The sequence below is a fragment of the Papio anubis genome, chromosome 18 (assembly GCF_008728515.1).
Source record: "Papio anubis isolate 15944 chromosome 18, Panubis1.0, whole genome shotgun sequence".
NCBI classification, from domain to species: domain Eukaryota; kingdom Metazoa; phylum Chordata; class Mammalia; order Primates; family Cercopithecidae; genus Papio; species Papio anubis.
In genome coordinates, this window is record NC_044993.1 from 45,830,819 (window position 1) to 45,848,164 (window position 17,346).

Below are 17,346 nucleotides of genomic sequence, written 5' to 3' on the forward strand. Positions count from 1 at the left end.
GATCACAGGAGGTCAGGAGTTCGAGACCAGCCTGACCAACATGGTGAAACCCCCATCTCTACTAAAAATACGAAAATTAGCCAGGCTTGGTGGTGGGCGCCTGTAATCTCAGCTACTCGGAAGGCAGAGGCAGGAGAATTGCTTGAACCTGGGAGGCAAAGGTTGCAGTGAGCCCAGATTGAACCACTGCACTCTAGCCTGGGAACAAAGCGAGACTCCATCTCAAAAACAAAAAAAAAAAAACAGGTAGGTGAAGCCAGGCATGGTGGTTCACACTTTGGGAGGTCAAAGCGAGAGGATCCCTTGAGCCTAGGAATTCAAGATCAGCTTGGTGTGTAACAGCGAGACTTTGTCTCCACAAAAAAATATTTTTAAGCCAGCTGTGGTGGCTCACGCCTATAATCCCAGCACTTTGAGAGGCCGGGGCAGGTGGATAACCTGAGGTCAGGAGTTCAAGACCAGCCTGGCCAACATGACAAAACCCTGTCTCTACTAAAAATACAAAAATTAGCCAGACATGGTAGCACATGCCAGAGTAGTAATCCCAGCTACTCTGGAGAGTGAGGCAGGAGAATCACTTGAGCCCAGGAGGCAGAGGCTGCAGTAAGCCAACATTGCGCCACTGCCCTGGGTGATGGGGCGAGACTCTGTTTCACAAAAAAATTAAAAAAAAAAAGAAATTAGAAAAAATTTTTCTTAATTAGCAAGATGTGGTAGCACGTGCCTGTAGTCCCAGATACTTGGGAGGCTGAAGCAGGAAGATCACGTGAGCCCAGGAGGTTGAGGATGCAGTAAGCCGTGATCGTACCACTGCACTCCAGCCTAGGCCACACAGCAAGACCCTGTCCAAGACAACTAAAAAATAGGTAGCTGTTCCCTAAGTACACATGAGGAAAAAGGCATTCTCAGCAGCATAAAGTCCATGTGTAAATGGCCAGAGATATACAAAAGAAAAATGGGTGTGGTGTGAAAGGGAGAAGGAAAGAACATGGCAGGAGGCAAGACCGAGAATATAGACGGAATCCAGGTAGTACTTAAGAAATAATTACAACTTACTATACGGGCAGTGAGAACTTTGGCAGAATTTAAGCATGTAAGTGGCACAAATATATTTTAGTAAACACATGCTAAATGCCCTGCAAGGGACAGGTGGCCTAGAGCTGTCAAGGAGAACTATTAACAATCCCCAAAGAAAGAACTCATATTTTGCCACTATACTTTTTTATCCACACAACATAAGCATCATTAGAGTTGCCTGAAATTATATTTACTCCCTCAAGAAGTTTTGATAATTCCTACTACCATGCCATCTACCAATCTAATCCAAGGCCATTTCCCTTTCCTGATCCCCACTGTCCACCTTCTCCACATTGCTCCAGAACTGCCTGACATCCTTGGCCATGGTGGAAGCGATTCGACGCAGCTTGGCCTGCTCCTCCCTCCGCGCCCGTTCCTCTTTCTGCCGCTGCTCCTCGTGGTGCCGGATCACCATGCGCACCACCTGTGGGAATGAAAACCCAGGGTGAAAACACTCAAAGCCAGACTTCCCCACCCAAAGGCAAAGAAAATAATCAAGGCCAAGAAATCTGGAAAGTCAAGAGCTTGCCTCTTAATGCCTACATTCTGTTTGGTCACCTTCCAACTAACTCACCTTTCAACGGAAAGCACAAACCTGAAAAGGAAAAGGAAGGCAGTCCCAGTGGAAGACCTACCTTACGGGCCACACCCCGTTTCCAACGGCGCTCCTGAGCAAAGTCAGCAGAGAGCCACTGCATCTCTTCGCACAGATAGTCCCAGTGACCTTTGGGGCGAGGGGGCTCTGGCACCTTAGGCAGCCTCTTCAGTGACCAGAAACCCTCCTTCCGCAGCTCAGCAATCCGAGTCTCGATCTCAGCCTCCTAATCAGGGAGAGCCAGATCAATCAACAGTTCTAAACACACAATCCGTCTCACTGCCACGGCTGAATTCCTGAACAATAAGTGGGCTGATTGTGTTATGCTTATGCTTAGTCCACATACCAAACCTACAGGGAGGTACCATACTCTCTTCAGAAGAGGGAAAATAGATCAGGGAGATTAAGTGATTTGCCCAAGATCACACAGCTAGAAAGTAATAGAAGATGGCAATCAAAAATAGGTCTGACTCCTCCAGACAGCAAATTTCATGCGCTTTCCATTATTTAACACAATCTCCACACCCCATAGACATAGAAGAGACTTGGGAAAACATATCCCAAGGAGAGCTTCCCAGAGGAGTAAGGAACACATACTTCCCTCTTGATTCTAGATACAAGGGATTATCATCATCACAGAATTCTACTTAGAGTATGTTCATGATGCATTAAGCTTAGAAATACGCTATAACTGGCACACTGTTGTTTATAAAAATACTACTTTTGTAAAAATGCATGTGTTTATGTAAAAAACATGAAACATTATACATGAATTGTTTAACACTGGTTAGGTGTAAAAAATTGGTCATTTTTACTAAAGTTTCTACACTGATTGTCTTTTATAAAAAAAGCATTTAAAATATTTTTGACAGATGACTCAAAAAATTTAGGACAACTGCCTTATTTCTTTTTCTGAAATCTCACTCAGAAATCTGAGTGAGATTTTTCTGGGTCTCACTCTGTTGCCTAGGCTCAGGTTATCTTCCCAACTCAGCTGCCCAAGCACCTGAGACTATAGGCATATGCAACCCATGCCCAGCTAATTTTTTTTGTATTTCTTGTACGGACGAGGTTTCACGATGTCAAGGCTGGTCTGGAACTCCTGGGCTCAAGCAGTCCACCTGCCTGGGATTCCCAAAATGCTCAGATTATAGGCAAAAACCACCGCACCCAGCCTCTGCCTTTGTTATTCTGTCCTCTCCTGATAAAAACTAAATCAGAGAAAATGACAGCCAGAGATGAGACAGAACTAAATGGCCTGATAGTGAAGGAAACATCAAGAAAGACGTGCATATTAGACCAGCTGCTCTCAAACTTGAGCAGACACCAGAATCATCTGGAGAACTTTTAGAAACAGATTGCACTCACGCCTGTAATCCTAGCACTTTGGGAGGCCAAGGTGGGCAGATCATTAGGTCAGGAGATCAAGACCATCCAGGCTAAAACAGTTAAACCCCATCTTTACTAAAAACACAAAAAATTAGCTGGGCGTGGTGGCAGGCGCCTGTAGTCCCAGCTACTCAGGAGGCTGAGGCAGGAGAATGGTGTGAACCCGGGAGGTGGAGCTTGCAGTGAGCCGAGATCATGCCACTGCACTCCAGCCTGGGCAAAAGAGCGAGACTCCATCTCAAGAAAAACAAAAGAAAACAGATTGAGGCCAGGTAGAGTGGCTCACGCCTGTAATCCCAGCACTTTGAGAGGCCGAGGCTGGCAGATCACAAGGTCAACAGATCGAGACCATCCTGCCAATATGGTGAAATCCCGTCTCTATTAAAAATACAAAAAATTAGCTGAGTGTGGCAGTGCACGGCTGTAGTCCCAGCTACGAGGGAGGCTGAGGCAGGAGAATCACTTGAACCCAGGAGGCAGAGGTTGTAGTGACCCGAGATTGTGCCACTGCACTCCAGCCTGGAGACAGAGCAAGGCTCCATCTCAAAATAAACAAATAAATAAAATAAAATAAAATAGGCCGCGCATGGTGGCTCACGCCTGTAATCTCAGCACTTCGGGAGGCTGAGGTAGGTAGATCACGAGGTCAGGAGATTGAGACCATCCTGGCCAACATGGTGAAACCCTGTCTCTACTAAAAATACAAAAAAATTACCCGGGCTTGGGGGCGGGCGCCTGCAGTCCCAGCTACTTGGGAGGCTGAGGCAAGAGGATGGCCGTGAACCTGGCAGGCTGGACTTGCAGTGACCTGAGATGGTGCCACTGCAGTCCAGCCTGGGTGACAGAGCGAGACTCCGTCTCAAAAAAAGTAAATAAATAAAACAAAATAAAAAATAAAAACAGATTGCTGGGCCCTACTCTCATAGTTTCAAATGGGTCAGTGGGTGAGGAGTACCAAGAATTTGCGTGCGTTTTTTGTTTTTTTTTTTTTGAGGAGGAGTCTCATTGTTACCCAGGCTGGCGTGCAGTGGCATCATCTCAGCTCACTGCAACCTCTGCCTCCCTGGTTCAAGCAATTCTCCTGCCTCAGTTTCCTGAGTAGTTAGGACTACAGGCCTGCCCCACCACGCTAGCCTAATTTTTGTATTTTTAGTAGAGACAGGGTTTTGCCACGTTGGCCAGGCTGACTTCCGGTGATCCACCCACCTCAGCCTCCCATAGTGCTGGGATTACAGGCATGAGCCATCACGCCTGACAGAGAATTTGTGTTTTTAGTAAGTTCCCAGGTGATGCTAATGCTGCTGGCCGAGACCACACTTACCACTGGATAAATGTAACACACTGCAGGACAGAAATAAGTAGAAACCAGCAAATCTTAAGAGCATCACAGCTTACAAAGTGCTTTCATGTCTATTTTCTCCTTTTTTCCCTTTTTTTTGAGACAGGATCTCACTTGGCTGCTCAGGCTGGAGTGCAGTGGCATAATCATGGCTCACTGCAGCCCTGACCTCCTGGGCTCAGGTGATCCTCTCAACTCAGGCTCCTGGGTGGCTGGGACTGCTACAGGCATGTGCCACTATGCCCAGATAATTTTTTGTACTTTTTACAGAGATGGGGTTTTACCACATTGCCCAGTCTGGTCTTGAACTCCCGAGCTCAAGAGATCTGCCTGTCTCAGCCCCCTAAAGTGCTGGGATTACAGGTGTGAGCCACTGCACCCGGCCTTGCTCCTATAATTTAAACCTCCTAATAGCCTACAAATTATTATATCATTCCTTTTTTATTTACAGCAAGGAAAATGAGACTCAGTATTCAAGCAATCTGCTTACAATCATATACGTTAAGGCAGAACCTATACCCTAAATCCATGACAAAAAAGAAAAGAAACCTAAAATACTCAAGAGGATGTGGGAGTTTAGTGAAGATGACTCCCAAGAATCTTCATGAGCCTTCCTAGTACGTACATGCTTGGCCTGTTCCGCGATTTCGGCATGGCTCTTCTCCCACTTCGGGCCCTTGTTAGCCAGGTCAGCAGCCTGGGATAAGCTGAACCCCTCCAGGGGCACTGTGGCACCATCTGGGGGTCCTGGAGGTCCATCCAGGGAGGAATCTTGAGCTATGTGCTGGGGGGAGATGCCGCCTGCCCCACTAGAGGCTGGGGAACTGGATGAGGCAGGGGACACAGGATTGCTGCCTGTCATGCCGTCCGACACCATCTAGAAAAGTGGAAAACGATGGCAAAAATAAATGCTTAGCACTGTGCTGAGTGTTTCAGGTACATTATTTCATTCCATCTTCACAAGAAAAAACTATGTAGAATAACGTGTAAATCTTATTTTCATAAACACAAACGTTTGGGATAAAGTTTTAATAAGGGACTCCGATGGCAAAGCCAAGTTTATAGATGCTTGACATGAAAGAATTATGTCCTGACATTTACACAGTCCCCAAACTTAAAAACATGTATATATGTATGTATATGTATATACGTGTACATGTACATGTATGTATATATACACACACACACACAAACCCATATAGGCCGGGGATGGTGGCTCACAATTGTCATCCCAGCACTTTGGGAGGCCGAGGCGGGTGGATCATCTGAGGTCAGGAGTTTGAAACCAACCTGGCCAACATGGCGAAACCCCATCTCTACTGAAAATGCAAAAATTAGCTGGGCATGGTGGCGGAAGCCGTAATCCCAGCTACTCAGGAGGTTCAGGCACAAGAATCGTTTGAACCTGGGAGGCGGAGGTTGCAGTGAGCCGAGATCACGCCATTGCACTCCAGCTTGGATGACAGAGTAACACTGACTCGAGGGAAACCCCCCCACACACACACACACAGCATATGATTTCAAATTCTGATCCTTTCAGAGCCTCAGTGATTTCATTCACATAAACAACTCCCTATTTTCCCTCCATTTTCACAAGTGTGGCAAATTCACTTATGCAATAAATGTGAGCTACCACTAAATTCAACAGCCACCAACAAAATCCCAAGCCACCTTAACCTCTTCACTGGACAGGCAAGGGCTGGAGGCATAGCCACTGTTCTCAAATACCCAACACGTCACTTTACAAGGTACTCCAAAAGCATTAAGAAATGGAAGCCAGGCTTAGTGGCTCACGTCTGTAATCCCAGGACTTTGGGAGGCCGAGGCGGGTGGATCATGTGGTCAGGAGTTCCAGACCAGCCTAACTAACATGGTGAAACCCCGTCTCTCCTAAAAGTACAGAAATTAGCCAGGCGTGGTAGCGCGAGCCTGTAATCCCAGCTATTCACGAGCCTGAGGCAGGAGAATCGCTTGAACCAGGAAGCAGAGGTTGTAGTAAGCCGAGATTGTGCCACGTTTGGACGGACGGGCGGATGAAAGGAAGGCAGACATGGCTGGGCACGGTGGCTCACACCTGTAATCCTAGTACTTTTTGAGGTTGAGGCGGTTGGATTACCAGAGGTCAGGAGTTCGAGACCAGCCTAACCTACATGGTGAACCCCATCTCTACTAAAAATACAGAAAATTAGCTGGGCGTGGCGGCGGATGCCTGTAATCCCAGCTACTCAAGAGGCTGAGGCAGGAGAATCACTTGAACCCAGGAGGTGGAGGTTGCAGTAAGCCGAGATCGTACCACTGCACTCCAGCCTGGACAAGAGTGAAACTCTGAGCCAGGCGCAGTGGTTCACACCTGTAATTCCAGCACTTTGAGAGGCTGAGGCGGGTGGGGATCACAAGGTCAAAAGATCGAGACCATCCTGGCAAACATGGTGAAACCCCACCTCTACTAAAAACACAAAAATTAGCCAGGTGTGGTAGCGTGCACCTAGAGTCCCAGCTACTCGGGAGGCTGAGGCAGGAGAATCGCTTGAACTGGGGAGGTGGAGGTTGCAGTGAGCCGAGATCATACCACTGCATTTCAGCCTGGTGACAGAGCAAGATTCAAAAGAAAGACAGAAAAAGAAAGAAAAAGAAAAAAAGAAAGAAAAGAAAGGAAAAGGAAGGAAAGAAGGAAGGAAGGAAGGAGAGAGAGAGAGGGGAAGGGAGGGGAAAAGAAAAGAAAAAAAAAAGAAAAGAAAAGAAAGGAAAGGAAAAGACAAGAAAAGGAAAACAGGCCAGGTCCGGTGGCTCACACCTGTACTCTCAATACTTTGGGAGGCCGAGGTGGGTGGATCGCCTGAGGTCAGGAGTTCAAGACCAGCCTGGTCAACATGGTGAAACCCCATCTCTACAAAAATATAAAAATTAGCCAGGTATGATGGTGGGTGCCTGTAATCCCAGCTACTCGCGAGGCTGAGGCGGGACATCTGCTTGAACTTGGGAGGCAGAAGTTGCAGTGAGCTGAGATCGTGCCATTGCACTCCAGCCTGGGTGACGGAAAGAGACTCCATCTCATTAAAAAAAACAAAAGAAAAAAATGGAAAACAAAGTCCTACTAAAATGTGGATATTCAGGGAATTCACAAATTCACTCCAGGACATAAGCCTTACACTGCGCCACTCAAATTCCAACCTCAGCTAAACGACAAGACTGTCACAAATTTCCCCAATTTCTCAGAAAAATTATAACTATCAAATTTATAAACATGAAAAGCTTACTGTACTGCTTACTTTAGCAACACATATACTAAACCTGGAAGGATACAGAAAACATCAACATGGCCCATATGCAAGGATGACACAATAAAGAAATCCTTTTTATAAAAAAGTTTAAAAAATTAAAACAAAAAGAAAGCTGATTGTACACACACCTAGATGTGTGTTTAAAAGCCATGCTTTTTTTTCCTACCCCACACCCTTCCTTGGTATGAGAAAGGAATGAACACTACACATCATCCATAGGCTTATCCTACTCCAGTTCTGATAGAAGTTAAACTATTCTCAAAGTGTATGGTCTTAAAAGCATGGTGCCCAGACCTCCATTTCCAACCTAGCCTAATTCAACCTCTTTCAGGTAATGAGGAGTTTTTGCACTCTTGGACATATTACACTAATGTTAAATGGAATATGAGTATCCAACAGACCTGACACACTACAGCCCAGCCCCGAGTACCAAAGATTCTCCAAAACTCTCCACAAATATTCCCGTCACATTTCTTCTGCCTCACACCCAACAATCCACAAAGCAGAAGCAGAAAAGGACCTCTCCCCACTTTCAAACCTGTGTCTGTAGGACTGGGAGCTGAGGGTGAGCAGGGGAGGGGCTGCTCTGCATGGTCCCACTCCCAGGCTCCTCCTTGGATGCCTGAAGAATGACTGGGTCGTTATCACCACTGCTGCTGGCCGAGGGGCTGGCGTCCGGCTGCAGGGCATGCTGGGAGCTGGCCTCATTCTGGGCCACCGGCCACCGGGACCCGCCTTCCAGGGCCCGGGGCCCACCAGGGCGTCCCAGCCTCCGCTCAGGTCCACCAGCCTCTGGAGCACCTAAATAGGATAAGACGACGACAGAAATGCAGTTAAAGGGGATGCAAAATTATTTTTAAAAAACCAGAAATAACACTGAATAAAGAGAAACACAAAAATTACAGGCTACATTTCTTCAGCACTTAATATGTATGAGATACTTTTAGTACCTGTTTGATGTATTCTATAATCCTCATATCTACCTTAAAAACCAAGTGCTGGCTGGGCGTGGTGGCTCACACCTGTAATCCCGGCACTTTGGGAGGCCGAGGCAGGTGGATCACGAGGTCAAGAGATCGAGACCATCCTAGCTAACACGGTGAAACCCCGTCTCTACTAAAAATGCAAAAAATTAGCCGGGTGTAGTGGCGGGCGCCTGTGGTCCCAGCTACTCGGGAGGCTGAGGCAGGAGAATGGTGTGAACCCAGGAGGTGGAGCTTGCAGTGAGCCGGGATCGTGCCACTGCACTCCAGCCAGCGTGAGAGCGAGACTCCGTCTCAAAAAAAAAAAAAAAACCAAAAAAAACAAAAAACCAAGTGCTTCTCACAGCATAACAAATATTTACTTCCTCCTACACACAACGGATAAAGCCACGCAGAAAGGATTCCCAACCTAAACGGAGCTTACATTCTAATATAATCTGTTTTATAAGTAAAAAAGTTTTAAAACCTTATGATTTGCGGAAGGTCACACAGTAAAAAAGTGGTAGGAGGACTTCAATCCACATAATCTTAATGCCAAAACCATGGAAAACCTGCTATTCTTCCTGGTAGAGCCAGGTTGACCATGTTTTCCTTAACCCACAGCCTCAGTAGTTGTTGCACTACTATAATCAAACCCTCCACAGAAAAATCACATGCAAACATTCCCGTGTTTCTCTAGAGTGAAAACCCCCAATACTGACCTATAATTGTTTTCATTATCTCAAACATTTCTCCCATTAGCATCAGCACACAAAATGGTAGCAGATCCCTCACCTGTGTGAGCTGAGACCACACCCCCTGTGAAAGTCTGCACTTCCACGGTGCCGCCGTACTGAAGGGAATCACACCTGAAACAGAAGAACGGTGAGGAACTCTTCCACATTTGCCAACATCCATCAAAGCGTATTATGTACTCCAGTTTTTTTGAGACATTTAAACATACCCAAATCAGTTCAAAGACTAGAAACAGAAAAACAACAGTAGGAAAAGCACATATTTCAGGGAAATGCAAATCATGTTTTGTGAAGACGAATCCTGTTTTGCGAATTCTGTAGGGACATACGATCCTGCCTAGGGGCAGGAGCAGGAAAGGAGTTAAGCAAGAAAGTTCAAAAATTTTAAGTGTGAAGGCTCCAACCATAGAATGGAAAACAAAACCAAAAAAAATTACAGCAAAAAAAAGCTGTCACATCCAGAACCTCAGAAAGGTGCTACCTGCCTGCGTCTTTCCAGTGAGGGCTGGACGCAGAAATGAAGAGTGGAACTCCCGGGAGAGTCAACAAACATGCAGGTGACAGGAAAATCCGCCCAGGATTCAGGGCAGAGCACTGTGAATCCCATACCTGCGCCATTAGACACTTCCCCAAACACAAGAACCACAGCAAATGGGAGACTCAGGAGCAGTCAAAAGCGAGAAGCCGCACTGCCAAGAACCACGCGCCGGAAACAGGCAGTGTGAACCCGCAGGAGGCCCGGAAATGCTTCCCCTGTGTTTAAGGAAATTCCTAAACCACGGTGCCGCCTTTGATTCACTCCCTCCTCCGCCACACGTTCCCAAGACCCGAGCTCACCAGAAGCCAACAAGCCTGAACTCTTGACTCCAGGTTTCGTGACCGTCTCCTTAGCTCTCCCGGCGGACTGACCTCGCGTGACCCCTGACCTCAGCCCAAGTTGCCACTAGCCCTGAGATAGCCCCGCCCCCTCCAGACTCCCACCCCACCCAACGTGCGCGCCGGGCGGGGGAGGGGCCCGCGCGTGCGCGGCTGGAGGCGGAGAGAGCCGGCTGCGCGCACGGCCCGGGGGCTCCCGCCAGAACCCGAGCCCACGCACACAAGGGTCGCGGGGCTGGGAAGCCCCTCATCCGAGCCCGTCAGGGAGCCCCCCCCCATCACCCGACCGCGAAAGGCTGAGAGAAGGGAGGGTTCGTGCCACCAGGTCCTGATGCCCCGGCTGGATGTGGTGGGCGCGCGCCCCGACTACTCGTCCCACGCCCCCCTTCCTCTTCCCGCGCGCCCCTGAAGGGTGACTGGGTTGGTGGGCGGGCAGGAGCGCACCTGGGTCCGTCCTCTCAGGGCTCGCTCGCTCGCTTGCTCAGGCACGCGTGCGCAGAAGAGCGGGAAGGGAGAGGAGACGCGGGGCCCAGCGCCGGCCGGCCTGACCCTCTGTCTCTATGGGCGCGCGCCGACAGCCTCGCGCACCGGCCCCGGGGCCCCGGCTGAGGGTGCGCGCGCAGCACCCCGGGAAGGTGGGAGGGGAGGCGGTGGCGGAAAGATGCGCGCGCAGTCAGCCGTCAGGGGAGGGGGAACTGTGGGACGTCCGCCATCTTGTCTCCCTCTCCTTACCTGCGTCCTCGGGGGCGTGCGCACCACCCCCCCTCCCGCCGAGGAGGGGGGAGGGCTCCCTCTTGGCCACCGCCTTTGCGGCCTTTAAACTCCCCTGGAGACTGCAGCTACTGCCACCGCCTTGCCTCCACTGCCTCTTCTCGGAGCACACAGATGCGGACGGTGGGTGGGAAAAAGGGCAGACGCTACTCCCAGCGAACCGCCGCCGTCGCTCCCGAGGCCTCACCAAAATGGCCGCCGCCGTCTCGGCCGCCACCACCACCACCACCACCACCGCCGCCACCGCTCGCTATCGCTACCGTCGGCGCGGCCCGTCTTCTCGCGAGAGACAGTAACTGGAGGGTGGGGGTACGGGGAGGCTCGCGTGCTAGCGTAGGGTGCCGCCCGGCGCGCAAGGCAGCCTGGGAGGTGTAGTCTCCCGGTGGCTGCGCGCTCGCCCCTCCTCGGAGCGCCTTTACTGTCTGCCCCTAGAGCTACCTGGGGGCCGCATTGCGGCTGCCAGCTCGGACCACCGCCACCTCCCTTTTTATTTACAGATCACCCAGTGAGCTGAAACAAGTTAGCAGTGGAACCTGGGCTTCCCTGTTCCCAGGGCAGCCCATTTCTGTAGCGCTGCTTCGTTTTACACGAGGATGGTTTCCTGATAGCTTTCAAACACCTTTGCCATCTGTTCGAAAACGTTCTAGGTTAAGAACCCCTTTGAGAATCTGATACTTTTACCCCAGAATAGAACAATAAATAACAGCTACCTTCTACTGACACTACTTTATGCATTGATTATTTCTTCTAATTCTAACAATGCTCCATTTTACAAACGAATTGAGGCTCAAGCGTTAAACACAGTGACAGATCCCGAAGTCAAGATTCCTAGCCAAGCAGTCTAAGCCACAAGAATGCACTTGCTGTCACAAAATTTTACCACCTAAAGCCCGCCCTAAAAGGCCAGATTAGGAAGCCCTGAGAAGCTCCCCTTCCTCCATTCAGTTTAGCTCTTCCCTGCGAAGAGGACTGTTGGTCGTGTTTTACAGATGAAGTTTGGGTTGAAAGAAAAGTGGATGATGCCTATATTTTCTAGACCCTCCTCCCATCACCCCCAAAAGAGGGGATCCCAGGCCAGAGTCTGAATGAATTGGCCCTAGCCTTGTGCCATTAACTCCTTGATATGTGACCTTGAGCAATTAACTTCACCTTTCTGAGCTTCAGTTTCCTTTGTAAACTGAGGATAGAGTTGCTGATGTAAAATTGCTTTGAAAGATCTGAAGGGCCAGGGGCGGTGGCTCATACCTGTAACCCCAGCACTTTGGGAGGCCAAGGCAGGAGGACCACTTGAGGCCAGGAGCTCAAGACCAGCCTGGGCAACATAGTGGGATGTTCTCTCTACAGTAAATTTAAAAATTTTAAAGTATGGAAAAAAAAAAAAAAAAGCTCTAAAGGACCACCTAAATGCAGAGTGTATTTCACTATAATTCAGTGTCTCGGCCGGGCGCGGTGGCTCAAGCCTGTAATCCCAGCACTTTGGGAGGCCGAGATGGGCGGATCACGAGGTCAGGAGATCGAGACCATCCTGGCTAACACGGTGAAACCCCGTCTCTACTAAGAAATACAAAAAATAGCCGGGCGAGGTGGCGGGCGCCTGTAGTCCCAGCTACTCGGGAGGCTGAGGCCGGAGAATGGCGTGAACCCGGGAGGCGGAGCTTGCAGTGAGCTGAGATCCGGCCACTGCACTCCAGCCTGGGCTACAGAGCAAAACTCCCTCTCAAAAAAAAAAAAAAAAAAAAAATTCAGTGTCTCACATCCATGATCTTAAGGTCAAGGTTAGCCTTCTGGTGTGCTTTACATAGTGTTTATGTATGTATTCATTTATTGAGATAGTCTTGCTCTGTCACCCAAGCCGGAGTGCAGTGTCACAATCTTGGCTCACTGCAGCCTCTGCCTCCCGGGCTCAGGCAATTCTCGGCTCATCCTCCCAAGTAGCTGGGATTACATGTGTGCACCACCACACTCAGCTAATTTTTGTATTTTTAGTAGAGACAGGGTTTTACCATGTTGCCCAGGCTGGTCTCAAACTCCTGACTTCAGGTGATCCACCCACCTCAGCCTCCCAAAGTGCTGGTACTACAGGCTTGAGCCACCACGCTTGGCCGGTTTACGTAGTGTTTTAATGTTCTGGGTATTATTAATACTTCAGGAAGCCAGGCACGGTGGCTTACGCCTGTAATCCCAGCACTTTGGGATGCTGAGGCAGGTGGATCACCTGAGGTTGGGAGTTCGAGACCAGCCTGACCAACATGGAGAAACCCTGTCTCTACTAAAAATACACAATTAGCCAGGCGTGGTGACGCGTGTCTGTAATCCCAGCTACTCGGGAGGTTGAAGCAGATAATTGCTTGAACCCAGGAGGCGGAGATTGTGATGAGCCAAGATCACGCCATTGAGCTCCAGCCTGGGCAACAAGAGCAAAACTCCATCTCAAAAAAAGAAAAAATACTTCAGGCAAGAGAATGACGTCTCCAATGTACCATAGGTCCCACCATTCCCAATTGTCTTGCACCAGGCAACTTAACAAATTTGTCATATCTGGCACCTAAAGGCAGTTAAACTTGTGACCTCTTGTTCATACACAAGCATGTCAACGAGCATGTTCTCCTAACCAGCATTTCCTCTGCCTGTTTCCTATCTGGCCCTGTGCTGCGTGCAGTGGGAGAGACAGGAGGGAAGATGGCACAGTCCCTGCTCTTAAGAACTTAGTCTCATTGTGGGATAAGCTGTGAGCTTGGTAAAAGGCATGGCAGTGCTGTGGTATCTCAAAAGAAGGGTGGTCAAGGAACTCTCCAAGGGTCAGGAACTCTCCAAGGGTCAGATTGGATACCCAGTGGGGTATCAGGGAAGGCTTCCTAGAGAAGTATCATTTGAACCTGACCTTGAAAAATTTAGGCATGAAGGCAGGCACTCCAGGAATATGACACAGCCTCCACAAGGCTGATGGCTCGGCGGTGGGGGGAAGGGGGACAGTGAATCAGCTTGTGCCCCGGGCTGGAGTACAGTGGTGTGATCATAGCTCACTGCAGCCTCGACCTCCTGGGCTCAGGTGGTCCTCCCACCTCAGCCTTCCAAATAGCTGAGACTACAGGTACACACCACCAGGCCCGGCTATTTTTTATTTTTTTGTAGTGAAAGTGGGAGGTCTCTCTATGTTGCCCAGGTTGGTCTTGAACTCTTGGCCTCAAGCAGCCCTCCTGTCTCAGCCTCCCAAAGTGCTGGGACTACAGACATGAGCTACCACACCCAGCCCTAGCCTGTCTTCTTTATGAGGGGGCAGGTTAAGTCACTGTTGGAGAGATCACCTGGCTCCAAGTGGTTAGGGCCCAGCCTGCCAGGCGAGGTTTGGGGCATTCGCTTGGAAGTGACAGGGAGCTATTGAAAGTTGTTAAGCAAAAGATTGGCATGACCCAGGCTGGGTACGGTGGCTCACGCCTGTAATCCCAGCACTTCGGGAGGCCGAAGCGGATGGATCGTGAGGTCAAGAGATCGAGACCATCCTGGCCAACATGGTGAAACCGTGTCTCTACTAAAAATACAAAAATTAGCCTGGCGTGGAGGCGTGTGCCTGTAGTCCCAACTACTTGGGAGGCTGAGGCAAGAGAACCGCTTGAACCTGGGAGGTAGAGGTTGCAGTGAGCTAAGATCACACCACTATACTCCAGCCTGGCAACAAAGCCAGACTCTGTCTCAAAAAAAAAAAAAAAAAGATTGGCATGACCCATGTTCCACTTTACAAAGGGTGATGTATGTAACAAGATGCATGGGATGTCTGTAAGACTGGAGACAGGGAGGATACCAGCAGTCACCTGTGTGTAATGGGAGCTGTTGGCCAGAAGGTGGCAGTGGAGATGGGGGGAGAGACTAAGAAGGAAAAATTAGCAGAACCTGGCCATTGATTGCCAGTGATGATGATCCGCTAAACATCGTTCCTTCTGTGATTCCAGTCTTTCCCAGGCTCCTCCCACCTCCCTGGCCACTCCGTTTCTCCCTCACCCCTCAGGACACTTCTGGACCCCTCCATCAGTTGGTGGGGCTGCTAAGGATTCTTGCCTCAACTGCCCCCTCTCATCCAAGTCCTCAAGGGCCGAGGCAGATACTGTGAAACTAATGAAGCTTCAGCTTCCAGGACTTCTTCCTTTAATGGACCTTCCATTGCTATTAGTGGCTGGGGGTTACAGAACCATCTAGGTGAGGTGGAGAAGCCAGGTTGTAACCAGAAAGCACTCCCATATAAGCATTTCTGGTGATTTGCCTAAAGACATCTCAGGGGAAAAAAGGGGCGTTAATCTCTAAGGCTCCAGTAACTTTTCATGATTTCCATGTTTATTCCAACCACCATCTCTTAAGTCAAGACTAGCCCCAGCTCAGAACCCTCTAACTCCTGGAATCCTCCTGCAGGAGGCTCCCTAGGAACCTTGGACTCCTCCATCCAAAAGTAAACTCACAGCCAGGTGTGGTGGCTCACACCTGTAATCCCAGCACTTTGGGAGGCCAAGGCAGGCAGATCGCCTGAGGTCAGGAGTTTGAGATCAGCCTGGCCAACATGGTGAAACCCTGTCTCTACTAAAAATACCAAAATTAGCTGGGCGTGGTGACTAATGCCTGTATTCCCAGCTATTCAGGAGGCTGAGGTAGGAGAATCACTTGAACCGGGAGGCAGAGGTTGCAATGAGCAGAGATCACGCTACTGCACAAAAAAGCCTGGGCAAAACAAGGCTGGGCGTGGTGGATCATGAGGTCAAGAGATTGAAACCATCCTGGCCAACATGGTGAAATCCCATCTCTGCTAAAAATACAAGAATTAGCCAGGTGTGGTGGCAGGCACTTGTAGTCCCAGCTACTCGGGAGGCTGAGGCAGGAGAATTGCTTGAACCTGGGAGGCGGAGGTTGCAGTGAGCCGAGATCGCATCACTGCACTCCAGCCTGGTGACGGAGCGAGACTCCGTTTCAAAAAGAAGGTGAACTCACCATCTGAACCACAAAACTTGCTCCTCCTCCCTCTGCTCTGAGGAGATGGCACCATCCATTCAGTTGCTCAAGCTAGAAATGTAGGCATCACTTTCCCTTTTCCTCATGCCCCACATCCAGACACCAAGTCCTGTGCATTATATCTTAAACATTTCTCCATTCTATCTGTTTCTCTTCACTCCTGTGAGAGATCCTAAGCCCTTGATGATTTATAACCCGAAGAATGGCTGGTTTGAAACTTCAGCAACACCACCGTGGTCTCCAATAGCTTCCCCGCCCCATTCTTTGACATGGACAGTTGATGTTTCTCAGTCTTATGTAAAGTGCTATGCAAATGAAGCTTCCAGATGAACTGAGTCCTCCAACCTCCTGCTTTCTTCCATCCCAACAGCTGCTCCTAACCCCCCTGGCAAGTCAAAAATCTGGATCTGAAGCAGTCTGTACCACCCTCCTAATGAATCTTTGTGTGGCCAGTCTCTCCTGCCCCACCCTAGTTCCCATGTAGTATCCATTGCAGTGGGAGAATCGGAACAAGCATTTGAGAGCGTGACATAATGTTAGGGACGGGCGAGAGCAATTACATAATAAAGCAGGTAGAGAGGGGCAGGGGAGGGGCTCTTTTAAACCAGGGGATCTCTGGTGAGGTGGAAGTTGGATGGAGACCTGAAGAAGACATCTCCACACAGCAGCCAGAGGAAACTTGTCTCACCGCAGATCAGACAGAGTTGCTCTCCTCCTTCAGGTCCTTTCATGGCTCCCGTGAAACCCCTTTCCGAGGCCCCTGGGCCCTGCGTGATGAGCCCTTGGCAGATTCTCCAGCCTCATCTCTCCCAGTACCCTGCACTCCAGCCACTGCTGTCTCTCTGCAGGTTCTTTGCTCTGTTCTGGACTTTCTCACACTTGCTTCTCTCTTTCCTTCCACGCAGTTACAACCTACACATCCTTAGTCCTAGGACAATGTCACTGCCTCCAGAAGCCCTCCCTGCCCTCAGACTACACTGTATCTCCTGTAACAGTCTGTGCTTTTCCTTCCTTCCTTCCTTCCTTCCTTCCTTCCTTCCTTCCTTCCTTCCCTTCTCCCTTTCCTTCTCCTTCCTTCCCTTTCTTCTTTCTTTGTTTCTCTGCACCTCTACAAATAATTCCCTTTGGTTTTAGTTTGTTCCTACTCACTTCAGTGCATGCCCATCTATGTCCATTGTCTGAGGGAGTGCCATGCACATCATAAATATCAACACTTTGGGCTTGGTTGATGCCTGCATGTTGCATGATGGCAATAAATCACATGTGCTATTATTATTTTTTTTGAGACAGAGTTTCTCTCCCTCACCCA

General features: G+C 49.4%; 2 protein-coding genes and 1 non-coding gene across 5 annotated transcripts in view; 2 read left to right on the forward strand and 1 right to left on the reverse strand.

The window, feature by feature from the left end:
• Positions 1-11,113, reverse strand: part of SRCAP (Snf2 related CREBBP activator protein) — a 47,632-nt gene extending 36,519 nt beyond the window's left edge. Inside the window, exons 1-6 of one of the 3 annotated variants that reach the window (XM_009196276.4) lie at positions 11,007-11,113; positions 9,439-9,512; positions 8,220-8,482; positions 5,026-5,277; positions 1,713-1,898; positions 1,361-1,501 (exon numbers count right to left, since the gene is read on the reverse strand). In XM_009196276.4, coding sequence (XP_009194540.2) covers positions 1,361-1,501; positions 1,713-1,898; positions 5,026-5,277; positions 8,220-8,273 — 633 coding nt within the window. In that variant the 5' untranslated portion in view covers positions 8,274-8,482; positions 9,439-9,512; positions 11,007-11,113. Of the gene's footprint in view, positions 1-1,360; positions 1,502-1,712; positions 1,899-5,025; positions 5,278-8,219; positions 8,483-9,438; positions 9,513-10,235; positions 10,374-10,718; positions 10,830-11,006 lie in introns of those variants that run through there. The other 2 variants (XM_031658303.1, XM_009196278.4) reach the window with 2 other exon arrangements.
• On the forward strand, positions 7,659-7,760 carry LOC116271436. The gene has a single exon (XR_004179987.1). It is a non-coding gene; the product is annotated as a U6 spliceosomal RNA (small nuclear RNA).
• A 21-nt stretch (positions 11,114-11,134) lies between the features above and the next one.
• On the forward strand, positions 11,135-11,770 carry LOC101019631 (protein Tob1). The gene is given in 3 exon segments (XM_009196279.4): positions 11,135-11,282; positions 11,285-11,337; positions 11,543-11,770. Coding segments are annotated over 3 exon segments (351 nt in total). The 5' UTR covers positions 11,135-11,159; the 3' UTR covers positions 11,718-11,770.
• The last annotated feature ends 5,576 nt before the right edge of the window (positions 11,771-17,346 follow it).